This window comes from Pantherophis guttatus, chromosome 16 (genome assembly GCF_059756535.1).
Source record: "Pantherophis guttatus breed Tessera chromosome 16, ASM5975653v1, whole genome shotgun sequence".
Lineage (NCBI taxonomy): Eukaryota > Metazoa > Chordata > Lepidosauria > Squamata > Colubridae > Pantherophis > Pantherophis guttatus.
This window is the reverse complement of record NC_142078.1, coordinates 19,906,746-19,930,645: the sequence shown is the minus strand read 5'-3', so window position 1 is coordinate 19,930,645 and position 23,900 is coordinate 19,906,746. Positions and strand designations below refer to the sequence as shown.

General features: G+C 56.6%; 1 protein-coding gene across 1 annotated transcript in view; it reads right to left on the bottom strand.

Moving 5' to 3' along the window:
• ABCA2 (ATP binding cassette subfamily A member 2) overlaps window positions 1–23,900 on the bottom strand; it is a 33,224-nt gene that overhangs the window by 7,108 nt on the left and 2,216 nt on the right. The window contains exons 2-34 of the mRNA XM_034436222.3: window positions 16,457–16,550; window positions 14,401–14,512; window positions 13,827–13,996; window positions 13,535–13,662; window positions 13,338–13,415; window positions 12,843–13,028; window positions 12,425–12,643; window positions 11,923–12,251; window positions 11,682–11,841; window positions 11,190–11,318; window positions 10,868–11,035; window positions 10,301–10,397; window positions 8,870–9,043; window positions 8,497–8,599; window positions 8,186–8,300; window positions 7,180–7,370; window positions 6,769–6,919; window positions 6,326–6,530; window positions 6,052–6,216; window positions 5,692–5,872; window positions 5,382–5,594; window positions 4,952–5,148; window positions 4,621–4,803; window positions 4,122–4,306; window positions 3,368–3,488; window positions 2,980–3,282; window positions 2,536–2,748; window positions 2,176–2,275; window positions 1,574–1,899; window positions 1,136–1,349; window positions 923–1,028; window positions 618–729; window positions 284–344 (exon numbers count right to left, since the gene is read on the bottom strand). Coding sequence (XP_034292113.2) covers window positions 284–344; window positions 618–729; window positions 923–1,028; window positions 1,136–1,349; window positions 1,574–1,899; window positions 2,176–2,275; window positions 2,536–2,748; window positions 2,980–3,282; window positions 3,368–3,488; window positions 4,122–4,306; window positions 4,621–4,803; window positions 4,952–5,148; window positions 5,382–5,594; window positions 5,692–5,872; window positions 6,052–6,216; window positions 6,326–6,530; window positions 6,769–6,919; window positions 7,180–7,370; window positions 8,186–8,300; window positions 8,497–8,599; window positions 8,870–9,043; window positions 10,301–10,397; window positions 10,868–11,035; window positions 11,190–11,318; window positions 11,682–11,841; window positions 11,923–12,251; window positions 12,425–12,643; window positions 12,843–13,028; window positions 13,338–13,415; window positions 13,535–13,662; window positions 13,827–13,996; window positions 14,401–14,512; window positions 16,457–16,550 — 5,489 coding nt within the window. The remainder of the gene's footprint in view (window positions 1–283; window positions 345–617; window positions 730–922; window positions 1,029–1,135; window positions 1,350–1,573; window positions 1,900–2,175; window positions 2,276–2,535; window positions 2,749–2,979; window positions 3,283–3,367; window positions 3,489–4,121; window positions 4,307–4,620; window positions 4,804–4,951; window positions 5,149–5,381; window positions 5,595–5,691; window positions 5,873–6,051; window positions 6,217–6,325; window positions 6,531–6,768; window positions 6,920–7,179; window positions 7,371–8,185; window positions 8,301–8,496; window positions 8,600–8,869; window positions 9,044–10,300; window positions 10,398–10,867; window positions 11,036–11,189; window positions 11,319–11,681; window positions 11,842–11,922; window positions 12,252–12,424; window positions 12,644–12,842; window positions 13,029–13,337; window positions 13,416–13,534; window positions 13,663–13,826; window positions 13,997–14,400; window positions 14,513–16,456; window positions 16,551–23,900) is intronic.

Sequence of the window (23,900 nt, the reverse complement as noted above, 5' to 3'; positions counted from 1 at the left end):
TCCTCTGCTTCCCCACCCCCTTTGCAGAACCCGGCCCTGTTTGCCCCAAAGCTTGCACAACGCCCCTGCGAGGTTGGGATGGTTCCCCCCACCCGAGCTCTGTGAATGCCCTGGGCCTGCTACAAGAGAGGCCCTTGCTTGCCAGAGGGAGGAGTGGGATACGAGGGAAACTTGACCCCCCTGCTACCCTGAGTCATAAAAACATACTGCAGAAATAAACCAACGAGCAGCGTCTGTGGAGAAGCAAGGGATTAAGAGGGGAAGGGAGGGAAAGGAGACCTACAGGTAATCCAGAGAAAGGCTGGCGCTGGTCTTGTTCATGGGATGGTTGGTCAGAGTGATGCCTGGGGGGCAGAGAGAGAGTCTGGCATGAGTGCCTGAGAAGGCTTTCTCTGCCAGGCCCACCAATCTCCTCCACCTCCAGATTCCCTCCTAGCCACATGGCCGCCTCCTCCTCCTCCTCCTCCTCCTCCTCCTCCTCCTCCTCCTCCTCCTCCTCCTCCTCCTCCTCCTCCTCCTCCTCCTCCTCTGTGGCTGCACAGCCTCTCCACACCACCTGGTCGAGTGCTGCCGCTGCCCCAATTCTTCCCAGCATCCTTTCCACCCTTCCTGCTCACCATAGGCTGCGCGGTTGCCTCTGCTGCTGGGCAGGTTGGCACGGAGGATGGCATTGTTGAGGGCATTGAGGTAGGTGGGCATGCTGTGGTATCCTTTGTTGTTGTAGTACACCTAGGAAGGCAGCGTAGGGAGGGGAGCATTGGCCCAGGCTGCTCTCCTGCGGACAGGGGGCTTGAAGAGGGCAGCGGGCACAGAGGACCCTGAGAGGGAACGGCCCCTGGTAGCTGGGACAGGAACTCCCATTCAAGCCCATCCGGCTGGTGCTGCCCACCATAGATTGGCAGAGCTATAACTGAGCCCCTACCTGGGCAGTGCTGCGGACAGCAATTTTCCGGAGCATCGGGGGCGCGTTGTCCCCAAAAGAGGCCGGGATGGATCTCTGGATGTTGCCGAAGGTTACCGCTCCATACCTGGGACAGGAAAGCAGCCGCCACATTCACTAACAGGCACTTGCTAGAGGTCCTCCTGGGGGGGAGGGGGATGCCCCCAACCCCACCATGCACGCCCACGCACACACCTGTGCAGCCGAAAGCGGTCCGATGTGTAGAGCAGATACTCGGAGACGTTGCGCCCCGTGATGTCCACCAGTATGTCCCCCGTCACCACCTTCATCTGGGGAGGGTGCCCCCCTACCCCGCTGGGGCAGGAGAAGCCAGTGCCCTGCATGGAGCAGGTGCACCTGATGGGTTCGTGGACGATGCTGGGCTGGGCCGGGGTGGAGGTGACCATCTCTGGCAGGGAGGAAAACCGAGAGCGGTTTCACCCGCCAAGGGAGCCCAGCACTGCGGAGGAGCCGCGCAGAAAAGGAGGGAAGGGAGCCAGCCTTTCCGTCGAGGGGCTCCCAGTCTCTCCCAGAGCCCGTCCTGGGCGCCCCTCCCAGCCAACCAGAGGCGCCACGGAAGAGCCGTTTTCAGAGCCTGCCTCTCGTCTCCAGCCCTCTCGATGGCCACCTTACCTTTAACCGTGGGCGGGAAAGTGGTGAAGTTCCAGGCCCGCAGCAAGTCCTCGTCCAGAGAGAAGGGGTAGTCAGAGGGGGCCGGGGACGGAGGGGGCGGCACGAAGTTGGAGAGGGGCAGGCCCTGGGTGAAGGAGTCCAGGCACATGGCGTCAAAGTACTTGGCCGCCAACATCTTGGACTCGTTGCTGTTGAGGTTCAGGGACTGGACCTGCTGGTCCAGCGTGCTGTTGAAGGCCGACTTGAGCACACAGGTGGCCCCGATGCCGGAGGGCAGGTAGAAGGTGCTCACCAGCTGCTGGGCACTGGCGTCTGGCGATGGCTGGCTAATAGGAGGAGGAAGAGGAGAACTTTCCCAGCCCAAGGACTCCAGCCTTCCAGTCCCAGAGTGTGTGAAGGACAAAAGCAGACATTTGTTCCAACCATCACCAAGGCAGATTGTACCCCATCCGTCTCAGAGCAGGCCCTGAAATGGGCAAGGGTCTCCTTGCTATGCCCCCTCCCCAATCTTATAGGTCTCAGACCCTCTTGGACCCTCCTGGGAAAGGCCCTGGGGGGTGGGGAGGGGGGGAAGAGTGCAAAGGGGAGGGGCAATCTCTTACTGGTTGCCACGTTCCTCATTGGCGTAGGGGATGAAGTTGCCTCTGGGCTGGGTGTAATTGTGGTACTGGGAAGGCGAAAGGATGAGGGGAGGCAGGTCACCTGGAAAGCAAGAGGGGGCTGTAATAACCAGCCACGGAAGGACACCCCCATTTCGGCGGCAGAAAAGGGGGGGCAGGAAGAGGGTTGACATCGCCCCACCCCCCTCCGTGGCTCCATTGCTCGCTCAAAGCAAAAATGCCCAACGAGGTTTAAAAATGTCCCTCTACCGATCAGCCTTCCCAATCCATCCCCTCCGGATGGCCAGCCTTGGACCCACTGGGCAAGGACGGGGGGGGGGAAGGGGGCTCCTGTCACCTTACCTATTTCCGGGACAGAGAGGGCCACCGTCATGGCGACACAGACGAAGAAGGCGGGCAGCAGGATCTGGGAGAAGATGCCCTTGCTGTTGCGCTTGGCACAGTGGAAACGCTTGACCAGCAGCCCGTGGAACTGGCGCAGCTTCAGCCAGGAGCCCTCCAGTTTGAAGCTGCCTTGTCCGGCCAGGAACGCCTCTTCCAGGTCAGCCTCTGGCTCTGCAGGAAGAGGAGACGCGATGGATGCAAGGAGGGAAAGGGTCCCTGCCTCAGTTTCCCTTTCCTCCTCCTCCCAAATGCCCTTCCACCCTCAACCCGTTGCACCCCCACGTCTTCTGCCGTGAAAAGGGCATCCGTTGGGAAGCTTCAAAGCAGAACTCAAAGGTTTTTGGGAACCAGGGGGGGCCCTCCCCTCCCCTGCGCCCCTCAGACTTTTCCCCCGCTACAAACCTTGCAGGCTGCCATTATCGGGGTCTTGTGGGTTGTCAAACAAGGAGGAGTAATCTCCGTAGAACTTCGAATAAGCCCCACCGTCCTCGCCCCGCACGGAGCCGGCCGAGGAGGAGGAGGAGGAGGAGGAATGCAAGGATGCCTGGGACTGGGCCAAGTCTGAGCAGTTCAGGAGGTTCCCCAGATCCACTTCGGGCTTGGTGGGCCTTGCCGGCCCTGGGAGCGGGTGGCCGTTGGCCTGGGGCTTGGGGCCAAGGCGGGGACTGGGCTGCGGGGAAGCCTCTTTCTTGGACTCCTTGATATCTGCAAGGGTGGGCAGAGGTGAGAATGGCTGCCGAGGGCCGCAGGAGACCCCCAGGCGAGGGAGGCCTGACCCCCTGCAGCGTACCCGCATCGCTGTTCTCGAGCGACTGGTCCTCTTCGGAGACCTTTAGGAAGACCTCTTCGAGGGTGGTGTCCATCAGGCCAAAGCTGGTGAGGTCCAGCGCTTCCAAACTGTGCTCCAGGTGCTGCAGAAGGGAGCAGGGGGACGTTAGGGGAAGTCCCACTGCAGCATCTCCACTTCGGGGGGGGGGGGGGGTTGGGCTCCAAGTGGGCCTTGCAACCCTCTTCTCTGGAATCTCTCTGTGGCCCAGTCAAGCAACGATGCTTCCAGGGTGGACCAAAGGAATTCCCTTGTTCCACTCCTGTAGGAGCCTGCAGATTCGTGGCTTTGAATCAGCTTTTCCCAATTCCAGGAGGAGGAGATCAGAGGAGATCAACCCCGAGCTTCCAGGCTCAGGGGTAGTCTTCCTCTGCAACTACAAGGGGACTCTGTTATTGGCTCAGTCTGTGCCAACGACGTCATCCTCCGTAGTTTCTTCAGGGGCTCCTCAAATGTGAGATGTGAATTGCTTACAAATCCCCTGGAGGCAGAACAGGGTCATTTTAGGTTGGCAAGGACCCTCCCCCCTTCAAGAGGACTAGCTTCTTGAGAAGGGAGACCCAGAGATCACCATCCGGTTGCTTTAAAGCACCTTTTATGTGTTTCCACCCCCCTCCACCCCCCAGGAAAGGAAGAAGCCCTGGAGTCAAAACCCAACGTAGCCCTCCCTCCCTCGCCTTGCCCTCCCTCCGCCCGCCTGTGAAACCCCTGCGCCCACCTGGAAGAGCCGTTCGAAGCAGCCCTTCTTGGCGGCCTCGCTGGGCAGGATGTAGGAGAGCTCCGTGTTGGTGTTGGAGATGAGGAGGCAGGAGGCCACGTGCTTCTTGATGAACTGGCTGACTCGCTCCTCGGAGCAGGGGCTGGTGGCGGAGGGGCAGGGCGGGCTGCGGGGGAGCCCCGTCTCTGGGGGGGGGAGGGAGGGGAGAGTTAGCCAGGCCAAAGGAAAAGAGGATGGAGGGGAGGGTCGCTCAGAATTTGAAGCATTACCCCCCATAATAGCTGCAGAATTGGGTGATTTCCAAAGAAACCAGCTGGGCCAAAGTCTTTCAGAAAAGAAGCAGAGAGAAAAGGAAAGAGACGGGGCTGCAAAGGGCCTGACGGTGACTTGAACCTCCCTGGTCCGAGGAAGTCTACCTAAAGCACGAAAGGCCAAGGACGCAAGAGGACCGAGGCTCAAAGCCTGTCCTGGACACAGGAGGGCCGGAGGGGCCACTGACCGCTGTTGGTCCGGGTGTCCGACTGCTTCTTCACCACCGTCAGCTTGTAGCCGTCCCCATAGGTGCTTTTCAGGAAGAGGGGCGACCCACAGCACTTCAGCTTCCCATGGGAGATGATGGCGATGCGATCGCCCAGCAGGTCCGCTTCGTCCATGTGGTGGGTGGACAGGAGGATGGTCCTTCCTGGGGGGCAGAAAAAGGGGAGGTGGGACACGTGGGGGTTGGAAGGACCCCGGAGGGCACCTCACAAAGCACCCACCAAGGTGAGAGAGGACCAGGGACCTGCTAGGTGCCACCACTGCACCCCCCAAAAAAGGGGCCGGCGACCCACCTTGCTTGTACTTGAGGATGAGGTCCCAGATGGCTCGGCGGGCATAAGGGTCCACGCCGGCTGTGGGCTCGTCCAGGATGACGGCCCGTGAGCCCCCCACGAAGGCAATGGCCACCGAGAGCTTCCTCTTCATCCCTCCGGACAGCATCTGCACCAGGAAGTGGCACTTGTGGGTCAACTCCAGGTCCTCGATCATCCTGTGGGGAAAAAAGCAAAGTGGGGCTCACTTTGGGAGCCCCTCTGGGGAAGACTCGCCCGGCCTGTTCCGGATCTGCTGGAGGAGAGGAATCTCGATCTGAGCCTAAAGCTCCCCCTGCCCGAGAGGCTGGAGAGACCAGGAGGAAAGGGTTAGGGTTAGCCCGCTCCTGCTGGCTGGGGAGCATGGGAGCTGGGATCCAAGAGTGCCGGGGGAGGGTCGGGGGACACCCACTTGGCCATCTCCTTGCAGATCTCCTCCTTGGCCATGCCCTTCAGCTGCGAGTAGAACCAGAGGTGCTCCTCCACCGTCAGCTTGTCAAAGAGGACGTTGTGCTGCGGGCACATGCCCAGGTTCTTCCGGATCTGGTCCATCTCCGTCCGGATGTCGTGGCCGTAAATGGTGGCCGAGCCGGAGGTCGGAGGGAAAAGGCCGGTCAAGATGGACCTGTGGGAGAGGAAGCGGCACAGGGATGGGGTTAGACGGAGCCCCCCCCACTCCTTGCCCCTCCCACACCCTGCCAGGGAGCACCTACAACACTCACATGGTGGTTGTCTTGCCAGCGCCGTTGTGGCCCAGAAAGGAGACCACCTGGTTCTCGTAGAGGTTGAGGCTCAGCTTGTCCAGAGCCAGCTTTTGGTCGGTCTTGTAGATCTTGGTTAGTTTGTCCACGCAGACCACCAGGGGCAGGTGGGTGGGCTCCTCCTCGATGCCCCGGCTCTCCTCTGCAGTGGTCAACAAAGAGCAGAGAACACGGGGGGGGAGGGGGGAGGGGATCTGTCTGTGAGGTGTCGAAGGAAAAAGCACGGCCTTTCCGGACTTCTCTGGCCAGGTGTGCCAGTGCGAGTCTTCAAAGGTCATGCAAAGAGGGAGCCCTTCCCGCGATGCCCCACCATCCCCTTACCCATCCTCCTGTTCTCCATGGCACAGGCTTGGTCTTCCTCTGTGACACTCAGATGGGTCCTCTTTGACCAGGGCCATGACCAGTCCCAGGCCTCGGTGCGCCCGTTTCCCAGCCAGTAGGACTTCTGCAGTGGAAAGTACCAAGGCCGAGGGAGCCCGTACATCCCTGGGGGAGAAGCAGCGGTTGGCATAGCAGGAACCCTCCCTGGAGGGTCTCAGCCCAGGGTGGTGGCGGCTGCAGTGAGCAAGACCCCCGAGCTCCCCCAAACCCATACCTGGGTGCACGGCTTCGATATACCACGTCAGCACCCCATAGACCACAGTGTCAATGATCAGCATCATCATGGAAAGCAGGAGGTTGAAGTCATCCCCTTCCACGGGGGACTGGCTAAAGGTGTGCCACTGGATGCCCACGCCAGACACTTCGTAGAGGGCAAAGTATTTTGAGCCCAGGCCAAAGGCCGTGGTGGACATCAGGGACTGGGGAGAAATGGAGAGGGACGGGGGTGAAAAACTCCTCAAGGGGCTGAGAAACATACGGGAGTGCCTTGGTCATGCCCCTGCTGTGCCAGGCCGATGCCCAACCGAGAACAGCCCAGGCCCCCCATCCCCCCAGCTGGAAGAGGAGTCGTTGCGCCACAGGGACAGATCTTCCCAAGGCTTCTGCTGCCACCCCGAGTGCCAGGGACCCCAACTGCGTCTCTCCTGGGGGACTCACGGCAATGCACTTCTCGAAGGCGGTGATCTTGTCGTGGGCCACCTCCTCCCGGATGGCCACATACATGTAAGGGACGTAGCTGAGGAAGTAGATGATTCCACCGCAGGCCGAGGCCACCTTGGCCTTCGAATACAGCACGGACACCAGGAAGCTGCAGGGAAAGAGGGGGAGAGGTCGGTGACAGGCCGCAGTTCTGTGGATGGGGGAAAATGGGCTTAGCTAAGCAGGCTTCCCAAGCCCATCATCCTCAGCCGGGGACTACATTGAGGAAGAAGGTTGAGGGCATCTCCACAGGAGGCAAGGGAACACATCTCCTACTTTTGCAAAGCAGCACAATGTAGACTAGAGGAGGAACCCCCGCACCCCCCGACGTGAGGGCCAAGGTTCAACCAGGCCACCTTCCCTCCTCACCAGAACATGATGGTGGCCACGGCGTAGACGGCCAGGAAGAGCCAGATGATGAGGACGTCGCTGTGCATGAGGACCTTCCCGTACTTGAGAATGGCGGTCAGGGCAGTGACCGAGATGGACAGCTGGACGAAGCCTGTGATGAACCACGCCACCCAGTGGACGGCATTATTCAGCCCCATCATCTTCATCACCTGCAACGCATCAGCCCCGGGGTAAGTGCCTCTCGGCAGTTTTTAGGCCCCAAATCTCTCATAAATTGCTCCGGTTCTGAAATTCTGAGTCTCCGGTGCTCGCAGGGATGGGAATCCAGCGGTCTTTCCAAGGCAAAATTGCTGTGGACAGGAGAGCTTCTCGCGAGGGCCTCTCTCTGCCTGCCCGCCTGGACGGAATCTCTCCCTGCAGCTGGCACCTCTGCCAACTCTCCTCTCCCTTGGCAGGGACGCAGCCACCCACCCGAAGGCAGGCTGGCTGGCTCTCTGCCCTGGCACTTCATCATGATCTCATTAAGCAGGGTGGCCGAGGGACACGGCCACGCCAGCAGCAATGGGAAGGGAAGGCCCTCCTGGCACAGAGGCAAGGAAAGAGCTCTGCAGGGAAGCGCCACAGAAGGGAGGACGCCGGCTTGGGAAGTGGCACGGCTGAAAAGATGGAGACGGGACAGCTGGAGGGTCCCCCTCTGTGAGCACTTCCAGGAGGTGGTTTCGCCCCCCTCAGCCCTTCCCAGCACCCATTTCATCACCCTGCCACCTGCATCCAGAGAGGCCTACAGGGCCCTGGTGGGAGCCTCCCATTCTGGGTGAGGGTGTGACTTTCCCCTGATCGCCCCCCAATTCTGAAACAGCCACCCCATTTCCTCTCAGGTCCCAGCTGCAGCACCCAGCTCAGCCCTGACTTTTCAGCAAAGCCTCCCTTGGACTGTTTCCCCGCTCTCCTCCTTCCTTTCCTGCCCCTGAATACCTCCCTGGCCTTGGGAAGCAGCTGTCGCCTTCCGCCCCTCCCATCCCACCTCCTTCAGATGATGCTCCTTCTCCGCAACGATGTGCTGGATCATCATGGCCACCGAGTAGACCCAGGAGATGACCATGCACAGCGGCATCATGTGCTCAATCACGAAGAGGAAGCTGGAGGAGGGGGAAAAGGGAGCCTCATCCACAGCCCAGGAACCCCCCTGCCATCCCAGGAGGCGAGGGCCGAGTGAGTCGGGGGCCAGGCAGGCGGCAGCTCCAGAGCACAGTCCTTCTCCTTGGCCTCCGGCCTTCCAGAGAAGAGCTGTTCTCCCAGGGAGCACCACCTCCCAAGGCAGAGAAGGGGACTCACTCATCACGGGTGTAACAGGGGTAGGGAAACATCTGCACGTAATTGCCAGGCTCCACCACATCGCGGCCGACAAAGGTGTTGACAATGGCACGCTCCATCATGTCTTTGGAAAGAGAGAAGCAGCACTTAAGTTGATGCCGATGGTTCTCAGGGCATCGATTCCTGCAGTTGTGAAGGTCAGCACTGGGGCACCCAAACCGGCCTCCAGAGGTGACTGGCCTTTTCAGCGCACAGATAATAAAACGAAGGGTCTGGAAGGGCTACTGAAGGGTGCGCTTAATTAACCTACAGTCAAAGGGGACAGCTTCCACAGACATTGGGACAGGAAAAGGGAGCATCTAATTCAGGCTCTGAAAAAGCCAGCTGGGCTCACCTTGGATCCAGACAAAGCCATAAAGGAAGTAGAAACGCCCCCCGTTATTTGGACCGGGTCTCCAGTACGCCCGCCGGATCTCATTGGTCTTTTCCGTGAAGCTGGAATTTTGGCGGATCTTGTACATGACGTGAGGAGGGAGGCTGCCATCCTTGTTGGTTTGGAAGATCACACCTTTGGGAGAAAAGGAGAAATAGTCCACAAGAGAGGCAAAAAAAAGTGCCAGCACACTTCTGGCTCAGTCCCAAAGTAGGTCAGGTGCTGACCTGGGATGTTGCATTCAACCAACAGATCATCTACTCTAAAATAATCGGTGGCCTCTGAAGTAAATGTACCCATCAGTCCATATTCCTGTCTCTCTAGCCTTATACCCAGAAAAAGCTCCGAGGTACATCGTTGTGCAGCCAGGAAGTCAACACACCAGTGTTTCCCAACCTTGTCCTCTTTAAGACACGTGCACTTCAATTCCCAGAATTCCCAGCCAGCAGGCTCATCCTCCCAGAATTCTGGGAGTTGACACCTACACATCCTATACTTGACAAGGTTGACAAACTGCAATATATGGGATGAATCACTTTGGAGCTGTCCAGAGTGCTGAAGCCCCTGCACCACCATTCCTCCTCCACCAGGAAAAGACATCCCGGGATAATGGGAGTTGTAGTCCAAAACATTAGAAGCCTCCCTCTTAGAAACTCTTTCCCGGGCCAAAATCAAAAAGTGGCTAGAGAAAATAACACAACCACTGATAAATGCAAAACCTGAGATGTTCCTACTAGGGATATTCATGGAAAAATTTACGAAGGAAGTAAAATATTTAATATTACATATTTTAACTGCCGCTCGTATATATGCCCAGAATTGGAAGAAAGAAAATGTACCATCTGAAGACGAGTTAATAAAAAAAATCTTGGAATGTGCCGAGATGGACAAACTGACAAAAGAACTTAAAAGAAAAAGAGGATACAGAATACTATAGGACTTGGCACAAGTGGTATAAGTGGTTGGAGGGAAGGAAAAATGAAGAAGAAAATTAGGGGGGAAAGATAGAAATGTTAAAAAAGACAGAAAGGATATGTTAAAGTATAAAAAGTAGGAAATAGATATGAATGAGAGAAATATATTATATATATAGTAATTAAAATGTTGGGGACAAGTAGTAAATCGGAATAATACAAAGAGAAAGAAGGGGAAATTGTGAATAACAAAGAAGATCACCATGCAATAGGTGTAAAGAGAGTGCGTTTACAAATGTTGTATGTCTTGTATTGTTATATTGTGTTATAAAATAATAATACAAAGAAACTCTTCCCCCTTGGCTACGCTGAGGGCCAGTCCTGCCTAGAAGCCCCAGTGGTCCAGCTGGTGGCTCTGCCACTCGGGCGGAAGAGCTGCGAGGGAGGGCGATGAGGGGAAGGCAAAGTTTGCCCGTACTGGCAAAGACGGTGACGTTGTCGTGGTAGGCTTGGTTCAGGGTGTAGTTCACGATGCTCTCTTCATCTGGAAAGCCCTTGAAGATGTCCACGCTGACCTGAGGGAAAGGGGAAGCCTTTGAGGTGCAAGGGAGGCGCTTTGACACCCCAAAATTAAGTTTCCCCTCAGCCAGTGGAGAGACAGCGTGTTGCGAGCCCCAGTCCTAGGAACCCCAAGCAGGAAACCCCCACCCTCTGGAAAGCAAAGCCCACTCAAAGACGGAGGAAAGCGGCCCCTGCCGGCCCGTGCTCAGCTTCTATGGCCTATTCTAGAAGTTTGTATTTTTAAGCCATTTGAATCTCAAATCCTTTCATGCGGTTTTAAATCATGACTTTTTACCAAACGGCACCATGCCAAAAACATATTTTAAACCTTTAACGTACTTTTAAAAAAAGTCTTGCCATGTCCTCTTCCAGGACTCCTTTCTTGACCTCCCAACCCCGAGATCTCCCCATTTTCTCTGCTCCCAGGCGGAGCCCAGCTTGACCCTTCACCTTTGGGCCTGAGAGGAGGTCCAGTGAGACCCACCTTGGACATGAACTGGATCCAGCCGCAGGCAGCGTTGTCGATCGTGTCCAGCTGCTGGAGAAGCGTGCTGGTGTTGGAGAGGGACAAGTTGCTCTCCATGAAGTTATGGAAGACGGTGCTGTCGGAGACGTTCAGGATCTCGGGGTGCCTGTGAAGATCTGCCGCCATCTGGGGGGCCCCAAAGAGAGCAGGGAGTGAGAGCGTGCAGCCCCTTCCTCTCTGGCTTCAGCTGGGCTGGGTGGAAACACCCTGTTTGCCGACCTTCTTCCCTGCTGCCCTGGGCGGGTGGGGGGCTCAAGCCAATCCCCCTCCCCCCCAATACCTGCTGGAGCCAGGCAATCCGCTGCTGCAACTTGCCCTCCTCCAGGAAGCCCCGGATCTCAGCTGAGATGTTCAGCCAGACCTGGGCGTACCGCGTCACGTTCCCGACAAAGGCGAAGGTCTCGTTGGCCTGTTGTGCAGGGGGAGAGGACGTTAAGCAGGACACCCCAAGACTCTGCAGGGGGGTATTCAAGGGGAGTCTGGGGACATTTTCCTTTGGGTGCTGAGAACTGTGCCCCGGAATAAAAAGAAAGCTCTTTGCCGCTCAGGGAAAGGCAGGGCAGTGGCTGGCATCTGGAGCACCAGATCCTTTTTGGTTTCGCTTCTTCTTGGAGTCGGCATCCAGGCAGCCTGCTGCCCCTCCGAAGGTCAACCACACAACATGCCAAGGGAGTGTGCGCTCTATTTGGGGAGAGGGCGGGAGGCACCCCTGGACGCATCGACTAAGCAAAGCCTCGAATGCGGAAGCCGCCCGTTCCTGCGCTCTGCCCACCTTCAAGATGACTTTATCCACCTCGGTGCCAACGGGCGAATACAGGATCTTGGGGTTGCTGGTCATGAGGTGCACCAGGAGGCCCAGGTTGCGCTGCTCCTTGCTGGTGAAGCCCAAAGAGCTCATGTTCCCCTGCCGGAGGGCCTCGGGTTCAATCGTCCTGAGGGGAGAGATTCTGAAGGTCAACGGCCCACGCCTGCGCTCCATCGGCCCCAAAGCAAAGCCACCCGGGGACCCTCACCGGTTGTTCCCGCAGAGGATGGGCTGCAGGCCGGCCCAGAGCTGCACGAACGCCGAGCACTGCCCTTGCGGATCCTCGGCTGGCGCCTCGCTCTCGGCCCGGCCCTCCTCGGAGCTGGAATTGGTGCCAGAGGTGAAGTTCACAGCTGAGCCAGTGCTGTTGGGGGCGATGGGGGGCACTTTGGCGGCACAGGCTCCCTTGGGGAGGAGCTTGGCCAGAGCGGAGAGGATGTCCAGGTCCTTCAGCACCTTCTCCATTTCCATCAGGTCCTCCAGCAGGGCATGGAGGCGGCTCTGGGCCACGGTGTGGTTCACCTCGTCCAGCTTCAGCTGCAGGATCAAAGATCTGGTTGCAACCCAGGAAGGTCCTTTGGGGTACAATCGCACTGGGCAGTTCATGCCCATCCCGGCCCTGCACTGGACGCTCAGGTGAGGCTCTCGGGGCAGGAGGAGGACGCCCGAGGGCTGGGGTGCCGCAGAAGAGTCTGCCCTGCCCACCTCACCTGTTCAGCCACCTTGCGACCTTCCAGCTGGTCCTTCATCTCCACGGCCAGCTGCCTGAAGTAGTCAGCCCGCAGGCTGGTGCTCCGGTTGCAGACAGAGGCACGATAGGCCCGCAGGAGAGGCTGCTGGCTCTCTGGGATGGCCAGGATGCGCCTCAGCTCGTCCTGGTTCTGGCGACACGTCAGGCTCTCCAGCACAGGGGGGGTGAAAAGGATGTTCTGGGGAGGGGGGGGGAAGCAGCTGTCGTCACTGAAGGAATAGCCAGTGCAAGCAGACCAGCCGTGATGGCAGAGCAGGGTTGTTGGGGCTGGGGGAGGCTGGTGGCTGCCCCCTCCCTGCCTTCCCTCTGAGCACCCTTCCTGAAGCCCCCTCCCCAATCCCCCAGTCAGAGAGTTGGCTTCCTCCTGGCCCCCTCACCTCCACATCCCTCACAAAGGTCTGGGGGCTGTCGGAGCCGGGGGACTCTGCCACGGGGCTGGCCAGGCCCAAAGCGTGGGAGAAGAGCCGGAGGATGGCCTTCCGCTGGGCGCCTTTGGGGGGGCGGCGCAGCGCTTGCCGGACCAGCCCATCTTCCATCATCTTCAGGTTGCCCAGGAAGCTTCTCTGGGGAGGGGAAGAGCGGAGAAGAGGACCCAGAGACCCTCCGAATCTGGCTGATGCTCCTCTGTCTCTCTGGCTTCTCTTTTACACACACCCGCCCCCTCCCTCCCTGCCTCACAATTCCCCACCTCCAAGGAAGTCTTTGAAGAGGCAGGCTGGGCTTTTGGACCACACAGGAATGATCCATTCGCCCCTCCCCCCTTCCTGAACCAGCCCATCCATCACCCCCAGCCAGGCCCTTGTCCATCCTCCCCCCTCTCCCCCCCCCCCCGCCTGCCATGACCAGCAACATGAGGCTCCAGGAAGTCTCACCTCCGGGTGATGCCGCTTGTCCACTAGGCCAAAGTTGTCGGCAAAGCCGGGAGACACACCAAAGATGAGCCGGTAGACCTATGGAAAGAACTGTCAATCTTTGACCCTGGCAACTGCCCCCCACTTCCCCCCAGTCTGGAGCCCGACTGTCCCTCCAGGTTCTGCGCCTGCAGCTGACTGCCCCCTGCCCCGCCAACCTCTCTCAGGTTGATGCTGGAGCCTGTGAGCAGCCCCACCGTCTCGTTGGACAAGGAGAGGTTCTGCATGAGGAAACGGTGAAGCTCCGTCTTGTCCTTGGCCACGGAGTCCAGGGAGAAGCCGGGGGCTGCCAAGGAAGGATAAATGGGGAGGGGGAGATTGGGCAGTGAGTGCAAGCGGGGAGAGAGCCCACCCTCAGCAGGAAGCAGCTCACCTCCTCCCCAAACGCAGCAACATTCAGCAGCTGCATCCTGGCCTGGCCCTTCCCCACAGGGAGGACCCCCAACCCACCTGCCTGGGTGGTGAAGTGGGGCTCCACGGGGCTGGGCCCGGTGCTGCTGCCAAGAGACTCCAGGTGGCGCCGGAGAGACTCCAACTCCTCTTCCGGCCCAGCATGATCCGGGTCGAACAGATTGCTCTTCTCCACCACCTCCTTCAGCCGCTCCAGCAACTGGGTCACCCTGCAGGAAAGACCCACGAGGGGGGGGGGAGGCATATATGAACGGGGGGTGGGGGGGGCACACCCTGAGAGGGGCTCTGGCTTTCTTCAGTCCTTTGCACTTGCCAGGGTTGGTGGAGAAAAGAGGCTGAAGCCTGCCCACCTTTGCTCTCCAGGAAAGCACACAAAGGAACGAAAGACACCCCCCTCAACTCAGGCTGCCCCCACTTTCCTTCCTGCTTAATGCCAAGCTTTCAGTTCAACAGGCAGCTCTTTGTGCCCCCTCCCCCAGAGGAGGGCCCCCCTCTAGCAATAAATGGCTGCAGCCAAAACTCTCCCCTTGGCCTCGGCAAGCTCCTCTCTCCAGTGGCAAACCACCTTTTTCAACAGAATACCAGAAATCGGGTCTTTGGGGTGCAGACCCACCTGGAATTGGAGTACTGCAAGAACCCAAACTCATCGCGCTGCCCGTCGGGACACAGGGACTGCATGACGGGCAAGATGCCGGCCGAGGTGAGGGGTGCTGCCGTGTAGTAGGCTAGAGAAGGAAGAGCGTGAGAAAAGAGGGGTGGGTGGAAACCTGACAGGGTGTGTAAGAAGACGCACAACCAGTTCAGAGAGCCGTGTGAAAGTCAGATCAGTTGGGGAGAGTCTCTTCCAATTAGCCAGAGGGACGGTTCCGGGGGTTAAAGGTCAGAGGTCCTTCCATCAAATTCCCCCTTTCCCCAAGCTTAAGCATGCCCTGGAGATGTGCTGGATCATATGCCCCATGACACTTGGCCAGGGGTTATGGGTACTGTAGTCCAGCACCTCAGGAGCATGGAGAAGCCGGTTCTTTGCCCACAGCCAAGCTGGCATCATGTCTGTTCCCAGGCAGAACTCCAAGCCGCTTGCAGCTCCTTACCAACTGGAATTTGGAGCCAAAACAAAACCTTCCCCAATATTACAAGGTTTAAGACCAACCCACCAAGATAAATTTGCCATAACCCAAATTACACTAAAAAAAACCCACTACAATTTTGCTTTAAAGCTATGCTAATAGTTGCCCTTGTGCAGACATTAAAAAGTTGGACTTCAAATGTCCAGTCTGAATTCCAGGATCTCCAAAAGGTACAGCTTGATCCAATCATTTCACTTCGTGAAAGGTTTACTCAAAAGAGTGATTAGTTTCTAAACAAACACGCAATCTAACTTTATTTACTCGTCTATGCTTTGGTGCCAGAGGCATTGGAGATTCTGCAAGCGCCTGAGTTGGTGACCCATCCAGAACCTCAGAAGCCAGGAAACCAGTGACCTTTGACCCCCTGGCCAAAGGCAGATGGCTTTGGCCAACCAGTTAGTCACATCCTAGAGGGCAAGTTAAAAAGACAAGAAGGATGGGCTGGGGCAGGAGCGAATTAAGCCAGGATCCAACCCTGATCAACTGCAGGAGAAAAAGCAGAATTAGGGTGGGTGGGTGGGGGATAAGCTAGATATGAATCTAGGAGGGGGCTGGATCGCAATGGTGGCAAATAACCCCCTATGGCCTTTTTTGGGAGGGGGCATTTTCAAGGCTTTAGCAATTCCCAAAGCTGCAAAGGGAGTGATGGCCTTTGGGAATGGGCCTCGGCTTCCGAATTTGCACAGGACTTTATACCCCTTTGCCAATCCCCAACAGTTACCTGCCACCATGACTGGGAGGGCTATGAATGCGAGGGGAGATGGGAAAAAGCTGGCATTAAAACAACGTTAGTCAACTAGGGGGGGGGCCAAGCAGCCCCCCCAAAGACGTGGCCTCAGCCCAAAGGAAACCAACTTACAGACTAGAGGAAACAAAGGCGCAAAAGAAGATAGAAAGAAATCAGGTCAGGGAAAAGAAAAATAAGAGTGGGGGGAAGAGAAGAAAAAAAATGTTTCAGAAACAAAAGAAAAACAAACTTCAAAGCAAAACGGGGCGGATCATGGCGATGCCTCAGATGGCAGAACGGGCAGCCTGGGCAGCTTCCCATGGGCATGGGGGAGGGTGGTACCAAAGAAAGGATGGTGGGCCAGGGGGGCATTACCTGTGGGCACCTAAAGGCTGCTCCTGATTCCAATGGGGCTTAATGAAGAGTTACGACCCTCTGCCTTTGCAGGAGCTTGGCTCCTTTTCAGATAAACCCTGATCACCAACAGAGCAGCTGCAACCCGGTGGGATTCTGGGGGTCCCAAAGCCACAACCCTTGCCAGCTGGCTTGGCTGGGGAAGCAGCTCTGGGAAGAGGCTGCCCATCGCATCTCGGTAGGAGTTTCTGCACCAGGTGAGCTAGTTTCCAGGCAGCCGCTCGGAGCTGAGGATGCTTTTTGTCTGAAGCTCAGGAAGCGGGCAGGGATATTTTGCTAACTGCAGGGCATTGCATCCCTCAGCTCTGTCTTCCTGGGGGGGCCTGGTTGCCACTGTGGACTTTGTGCCCGTGGCCATCAGGGGAGACTCACCAGATTCCTTCCGGCGGCCAGGCACTTACCTTCCTTCACCGCGATGGTGGGCTTTTTCTGCCTCAGCCCCAGCAGGATGAAGAAGAGCACCAGCGGGATGAAGATTTCGAAGGACAGCACCCACTGGAGAGGGGAGGGGAAGAGCTGGGATGAGTCAAAGGGCAGGGGGAGACCCCCAGGCAGAGCCCACCGTCCCCAAGAGCCTGGCTGGAAGGCAAACGGGGGACACAGACACCCCGCTGGCCTCTTTGGTGCCGAAGGAGCAGGCTGGTGAAGCCCCCCAAATCCGAGGAGGCTTAGGATCCCCCAAGTCGCCCTCCTCTTTGCGAGCGGGGGGGGGGTGGGGAGGAATGGATCAGGAGGCAACCTGGGAATGCCAACCAGACCTCCTGACTCACTGACCTAGATTCGAAACACAGGCGCTCCAGCTCTTCTGGTGGCAACAACCCGTGTTTGTTCTGCTCGAACGAGGCTGACTAGTGCAAACCCAGAATGTCGGGCAATTGAGCCTTCAAAGTATTGTGAAAATGGGGCGGGAGGGAGCGTTGCTGTGCAAGATCCCCACCCAGATCCTCCTACCTCGCCAGCAGCCCTTCCCACCCCGTCTGCCCACCTGGATGCCCATTTTGCTCTTCTTGGTTCACGCAGCTCCGAACATCTCCCGCCTCCCCTTCAGACCCAAGAGAAGAAGTGGCCCCCTTCTCTCCTCAGAAGGGTCCACCTGTGAAGGTGCCCCACGGCCCGTGGCCACAGTTGACCTGCTGATTCTTCCCCGGAGTCGTGGACTTAAAGAGGCCTTCCTAAAATGGGGAGCCGAGGGGGCTTCAGCACCACAGCCATGGCCTCCCTTGCCACACCTGGGCAACCGAGCCCCCGCCTGCCAGATTCCCACACACTAAGGAAGCTCCATGGAGGGTCATGCAAAAAACACCAGTGGGGGTGGACAGAAGATCTCGCTATCCTCCCTGGAGATTACTCAGAGGGGGGTTGAAATTTTCCTCTTGAAGAGTGCCCACAGAAACCTTCCTCTGCTGGGAGGGGAACTGGGAAAACTGGGGGCAGACGCATTCGGGCCTCGGATGCAGGAGCTTCTCATGCCCCAGCCAAGTCAAGCCACTGGGGACGTTTCCTCCAGGGAGGGCAGCCATCTCCCCACTGGATCCCTCCTCCTTTGTTTTCTCACAATTGTCACTTTGTCACCAGAAATACCAGGCCTGTTTTATTAGCTGGTTTCTACCAGGCAGCGCCAAGCATTTTGGCCACCGAATGGCCGTCTTGCCTTCCGCCATTAACGTTTTGGAAGGAAGAGGCAGCGCCTGGTGTTTGCTTCGGACAGGGCAAAAGGGGCTCCGGGCCATTGGCACCTGCAATGCCCCAACGGCCGGTTAGGGAGTGCTGAAGCAGACCGAAGAGGCGGAAGTCACACCTGGCACTGGACAGCCCTTTGCCCAAGCTGGCCAACGTAGAAAGGGCAGGGAAAGAGGGTGGCACTGCCCGCAGCCCACACGGCACTCAAGGCTGATGGAAAGAGCCTCGGGCTAAAACCCTGCAAGAGGGGGCTGCTTTAGAGCAGCCCAAGGCAAAATATTTATGTCATACACATTATTAGTTCCTTTTTTGTGGCTCTGGAATTAAGCAAGTCTGTATATTTCCATTTCCTTGAGCAAAATTGCAGCAGTAACTGTTGCTTCTACAGTAAAAAAACATCAACAGAAAATTTTCCTGTTAACCCGCAACAACCGAAAAGGGAAAGAAAAGACGCACAGCCCCTTGCCCAGTCTTGCCCAGTCTTTGCAGGGCCAGCTACTTGGGCAGGGAAGGTTCCCAGCTAACCCTTTATGGGAGCAGTGGGCAAGTGGATCCTATCAGGTCTTTGATCCAGTTTTCTCCCCCCCCACCCCCCCCATTCTCTTTTGGATCGTTCAATTTATTTTTCTTAAAAATAGCCTTATGAAGAAGATCCTCTTTGCTACGTTTCCATAGCAACCAAATCCGGGTTTGCATTGCAAGCAGGCACACCGTTCTGCCCCCAAGACACCACGCCGGAGTGAATCACCCCTTGACAGAAAATGGGTTCAGACCCCGCAAAGAGACTGCTGGCCCTCGCTCTCTTACACACCCACACAGCAAACCCCGGCCCACCCACCCCACCCCAAAAAATGGGAACGGAGACCAGCGATGGGAAGGGCTCTCAGAAAGAAAGCAGGGCCCTCTGTTAAAAACACAGCCGCACCAAGTGTGTGAGTGGGGGGGGGGAACTATTCCTGCACAACTGGATAACAAGGGAAAGTCTTTTTCTTCTCTTCACCCAGCAGCCTCCAGGACTTCCCTCAACACCTTATATGCGCTCTTTGCTGGCTAAAGGAGAGGCCGGTTGGCAGCTGCCTTTTCTTTTTTGCTTTTGCAATGATGAAATCGGACAAAGGTCCACCATGCAGCTCTCAGGTCTTGCTGGCTGCAGCTGCCGCCTTGGCCCTCCCAGGAATGTTTACCAGAATCACCTCTGCCCTAAAAGGAAAGGGGTGTGTGTGGCTGTTTAGCAGGAGAAGATAAGACCCACAACACAGCTTGTGATGCGATTACGCAGAGCCTGGAGGAAGCAGCTAGAGAGAGCATCTCCCTTCCAGTGAAAGTCATGGTCATTCCCTCACTGTTTCATCTGGCAAAACTAAGAGCAGTAAACGTGGGCTGAGAACTGACAGGGGAAGCGGACCAGAGAAATCCACCGACAGATTATTTCACTGATCCTGATGCTCAGGGGCAGTCTAGCTTAGTGTGCAGCTCAACTTTGACAACTTAAGGTGTGTGGACTTCAACTCCCAGAATTCCCCAAGCAGATTGCTGGGACGAATTTGGACGCTTTGGAGAATTGACTAAACTCTAGAGCAGTGTTTCTCAATCATAAGAACATCAAGATGCAGGGACTTTCTCTCCCAGAATTCCCCAGCCAGCTTGCTGCCTGGAGAACTCTGGGAGTTGAAGTCCACACACCCTAGTCACCAAGATGGAGAAACAGCAGTCTAGCAGGGAAGGGGAGGATCGGACTGGAAGCATCGGGTTTCTCCTTGGAACCAACAGCAAAATGTTCTCACGCCTTCCGCATAAAGAATTGTCACGTGGGTGCAAATTGGCTTTTAATGCTCTTTCTTGTTAGTGTTCTTGCTGGGGGTGAAATGCCACTTATCTGGCCCTGCCCACATCTCTCTTTCACTTCCAGACTGATAAATCAAAGAGTTCCAGGTAAATTATGACCTGGCTCTGATCTCCAAGGCAAGCAACGCTGGGCAGCTCCCTGGATTTCCTGCAGCTGCAGGCATGTTCTCAGGTAGAGTCAAGAAGGGGAGGCTGGCACTCACTCGCCAAACACACTGGCCCCGTGTTTCCCCCGTGGGAATCTTGCTATGCCACCAAGCGCCATCTGATCTCCCGAGGCACGGCAGGTGTGCCTTCCCTCGGAAGGAAGGAGACGTTCTGTTTGGCACTGCCAAGGAGGAAACGATTGGCCAGATGAGAAGGCCTGAAGTACCAGAACAAAAGGACAAGTTCAAAATCCACCTAGAATGGGAGTTGCCCCGTCCAAGCCTTTAATTGTGTCCAAAGCCACCGTGCCAGAGAGGAAAGCAGATTTCTTGCCTTCAGTCGTGTGAAAGCTCAGGGGCATGACCACGAGGGTCCCTGCCTAGAGACACACCCCACACACACACCCCACTTGGGGAAAGGCAGACCTTCCCTGTATCGGATCCGAAGCCGGTCTGGCTGCTTCCTCACCAGACCTGCCCTGAATGTTGTTATTTCAAAAGATTTCATCAGGGCAGAATGTTCCCTCGCAGAGTTAATTACAAACTTTCTCCAAGTATTTTCCTTTCAACTTTTAAAACACACCCTCGAACAAATCAGTTCCTGTATCTAAATATATGAATTTTGCATCAAGCAACAATTGCTCTCTCTCCCTCTCTCTCTCCTGTAGTCAAAAGGGCCCTTTGGTTTAAGTGGGATTAAATGGCAGCCTTTTTCTTGTTCGCCCCCTTCCCTCTCTTTACCTTAAAGAGAAATGGAGAAGCAGATATAAAGTGCATGGAATAACAGGGGGAGGGGAGGAAATTAACCTGCACAGCTCAAGTTATGTGCCTGGCGGAACAGCTACCCGAGGAACAGGTGGGTGGTTGCCCAGCACGACACCCAGTTGAGTGCCTAAAATTAACAAACCTGCACCTTTATTCACGGCCACCAAAAAAACAACAGCCTATTCCACTCAGGGATTTTTATATGGGCCTTTCCCCTCCCTCCATCGTCAGCACACAGTCAAAAGCCACAAGAGAGTCACCTCCGTTCTCCCTCCCCAAATTTTCATGCACAAGAGGATTAAAAGATGAGCAGAGCTGCCCACCTTGTTCCTAGCTTTAGAGCAGCTGGGTGGGTGGCTGGGTGGGAGGACGGCGGGCAAAGAAAATCCCTGCATCAAATACAGAAGATGCTCTCACAGGCTTCCCAGAAACTCGCAGCCGAGGTGGCATTGACGTCCTGGTGGACAAACCCCCCTTTGTCCAGGCGGGGAGGTCAGCTCCAGCAGGCCAGCCAAATCTCCCCATTTCAAAGGGGGAGAACAATGGAAAGGCCCACAAGGGAGTGTAGGCTTGTGTTAAAGCTGCTTTCTTCCCCCTCCAGATGTCCCTTAACAGAGTTCCAGATCTGCAAAGGTCTCTGTAAACAAACCAGCATGTACAAAAGGGCCCAGCTGGGTCGATGAGCCCCACGTGGGGCCAGGCTGCTCTGGCCACCAGACTGGCCCAGGCGAGGGACCCCAGGGGAGCAGTGCCTCATCAGGCAGGGACCCAGCCCTGAAACGGGGCAGCCTTTCTTCCCTCACGTGGATCCAAAGCAAGGAGAGCCTTTAAAGACCCTGGAGGTAAATCCAGCCCAGCAACATTGGCCATGCTCAGGAGGGGGCTGCATGTGACGCTTCTATGGGAGTGTCCCTTCTCCATTCCTCTGGCCAGAGAAGGAGAAGAACTGCAGGTTCCCTCTTTTGAGGCTGCACCAGCCCCCTGCGGAGGCTTCAACCCACCCAGCCTCATTCCCTAGAGGGGGGCAAAGAAAGGGCTTAAATGCGACCCCTCCCTTTAGAGCAGCGGGACTCAAACAGGGCCACTCTGAAGACGGGTAGACTTCCACTCCCAGAATTCTCTAGCCAGCTTTGGGGACCAGGTTCTCCCCAAACACAAACTTTGTTTGCTCTGCTCTTAGGGAAGGCAGTTTTCCGACAGGGTCGGTCTGTCTATTTTGCTATGCAACAGAGACAGGAAGCAGAACAGAAGAATTTTCTGGAAAAAGCACCAGGTTTTATCTGGCCAGAGCTAAAGGAGGAGCTCTCCGTGTGGGTCTGGCCCAGCTCAGCTCTTGGTGTCAAGATGGACCCATCCCTGCAGGTCAGCCAGCCTCCCCTGCCTGTGGGGAACTGTTTGGTCTCCCCGGGATAACAGGCAGCCCGAGAGTCCGGAGGGTCTCCCATGCGAGTCCTGGCAGGGCACAAGCGCACCGAGCTCTCCTGCGAGGGGGCCACATCCCGCCCAGGAAGCTGCAAAGGGATCCAAGGCTGCTCCGCAGCAGGAGCTTCTGCGGAATTTATGCCCCTGAAGCCGCCTTGGTGCTGCTGCAGAGGCCTTCGCCAGATCCTCCAGGGCTCCTTCATTACAATGGGCATAAATTAGGGGGAGGGGAACCGAGCCCCGGGGAGGCTCTCTTCTGCAGAGGGAAGGAGCCACGGCATCAATGAAATCACAGTTCCAAGAACGGGGCAGATCGCTGGATTATTCAGAGGGAGGTCAAAGATAAAGCGAAACCGATGCCAGAGGAAGCAGCCAAACTCCACAAGGCTATCAAACTGCCCCAAGATAACAAATGACCCACAGATGCCCCAGTGGCAAACAGCAAAATCCCAGCACGCCATCCCCACCCAGCCCTTTCCTAAGAAGGCCCCCAGCCGTGAGGCTGGCCACACGGAAACCTCACCCCTGTTTTGCGGGGCTCATCCCTGCTGAGAAGAGGCTGGAGGCTGAAGAGGGATTCAGCTCCAGCCAAAGTGGGAAAGCCAGCAGAGGGTCCTGCCGGGATGGAGGAGCAGAGAAGGGAAGGGAAGGAGACACACCAGCTTCCAAGAGAGCTAAGATACATTAGAACGTCTCTTTAATGGCCTAATCCTCACGCAGCATAGAGAGGCTCAGAAAAGCCTCCCTGGCCCTTGGAAAGGCAGAGGGGGAAATGAAAGACCCTCCAGTCCCGGGTGGCGCAAGAACGCCTCCACACCCCCTGCTTCCAGGTAGCCCCAAACTACCTGCGCACAATCGGAGCCCTGCTCCTGAGCTGGGAAGAGAAAAACGAAGCAGGTGTAGATTTCCACAGGTGGAAGAATTCCCTCCTGGATTATGGAACGTAATTCCAAGATCTGGCTGTGCCCCAAAGCAGCCACGGATGAAGCTGCCCCTTAAAAGGACTGCAGGTGATTAATTCTGCAGGGGTCACTTAACATCACGGCCTTCGTATAACTTTGGGGAGCTTCCCTGCACTTCACCCCCTAACTCTCTTGGCGAGCTCCCTGCAGGCTGCAGCCTCCGTTCCCTACCCGGAAAAGGGCAGTAGATAAAATGCCAATGTCCCTCCTTCATACCAGCCTGGTGCCTTAAAGCCTGACGATGCCTCTGCCTGACCACTCTTATACCAGTGAAGAGCAAACATGAGGGGAATTCCCACTCCTCACTACCCCTAGACCCCCGCCCCTCATAAGGAGGATAGCCCCTCCTAGAAGACAGTCAAGTCGGCACAATAAGCTACTGTGGAGTTTTCTCCACAATTAGCATTATAATTCATGCCAGCACAGGACCTGTGGCCATGAGTTCCACAGGCCAAGGAGCGTGTAGAGATCCTGAAAGGCAGATGCCAGGCAGGGCAAGCAGCTGGCAGCACAACGCAGGCTGCTTCCTTTGGTAAAGTGAGAACCAAACCTCCCCTGGTGAGTCTGGTGCTAACGAAGGATAAATGCCATGTTTATTTTTAAATAGGGGAGCAGAGATAAAATTGTGTCAACAACGAGGGGCTTCCGGTCTGGCTTCCATTGCTGCCAGACGGTCCTCTGAGACCGCCAGCCCCGTTGCCTGTAAAGAGCCGCCTTTACATCTGAAAGGCGGCTCGAAAAACTCCATTTCCTGAAGGAAATGTGAGACAGAGCAGGCGAGGGCAGGTAGAGCCCTCTGCGAAGTCCCCAGAGTTCTTTTTTTTACTCTTGGGGACGAGCAGGTTGTGGCTCCCTATTTCCGCTCGCCGCTGCTCCGGGCTTCGGGAGAACTCTGCCTTTTTGCAGAGCAAGGCGCTGGGACCGGACCAATCAACGAAATTAACAGATCATCTGAATAAGCAGGATGAAATTCGGATCGGGGATCCTAAACTGCAAGTATTCTAACCCCAAGACTGATTTTAAAG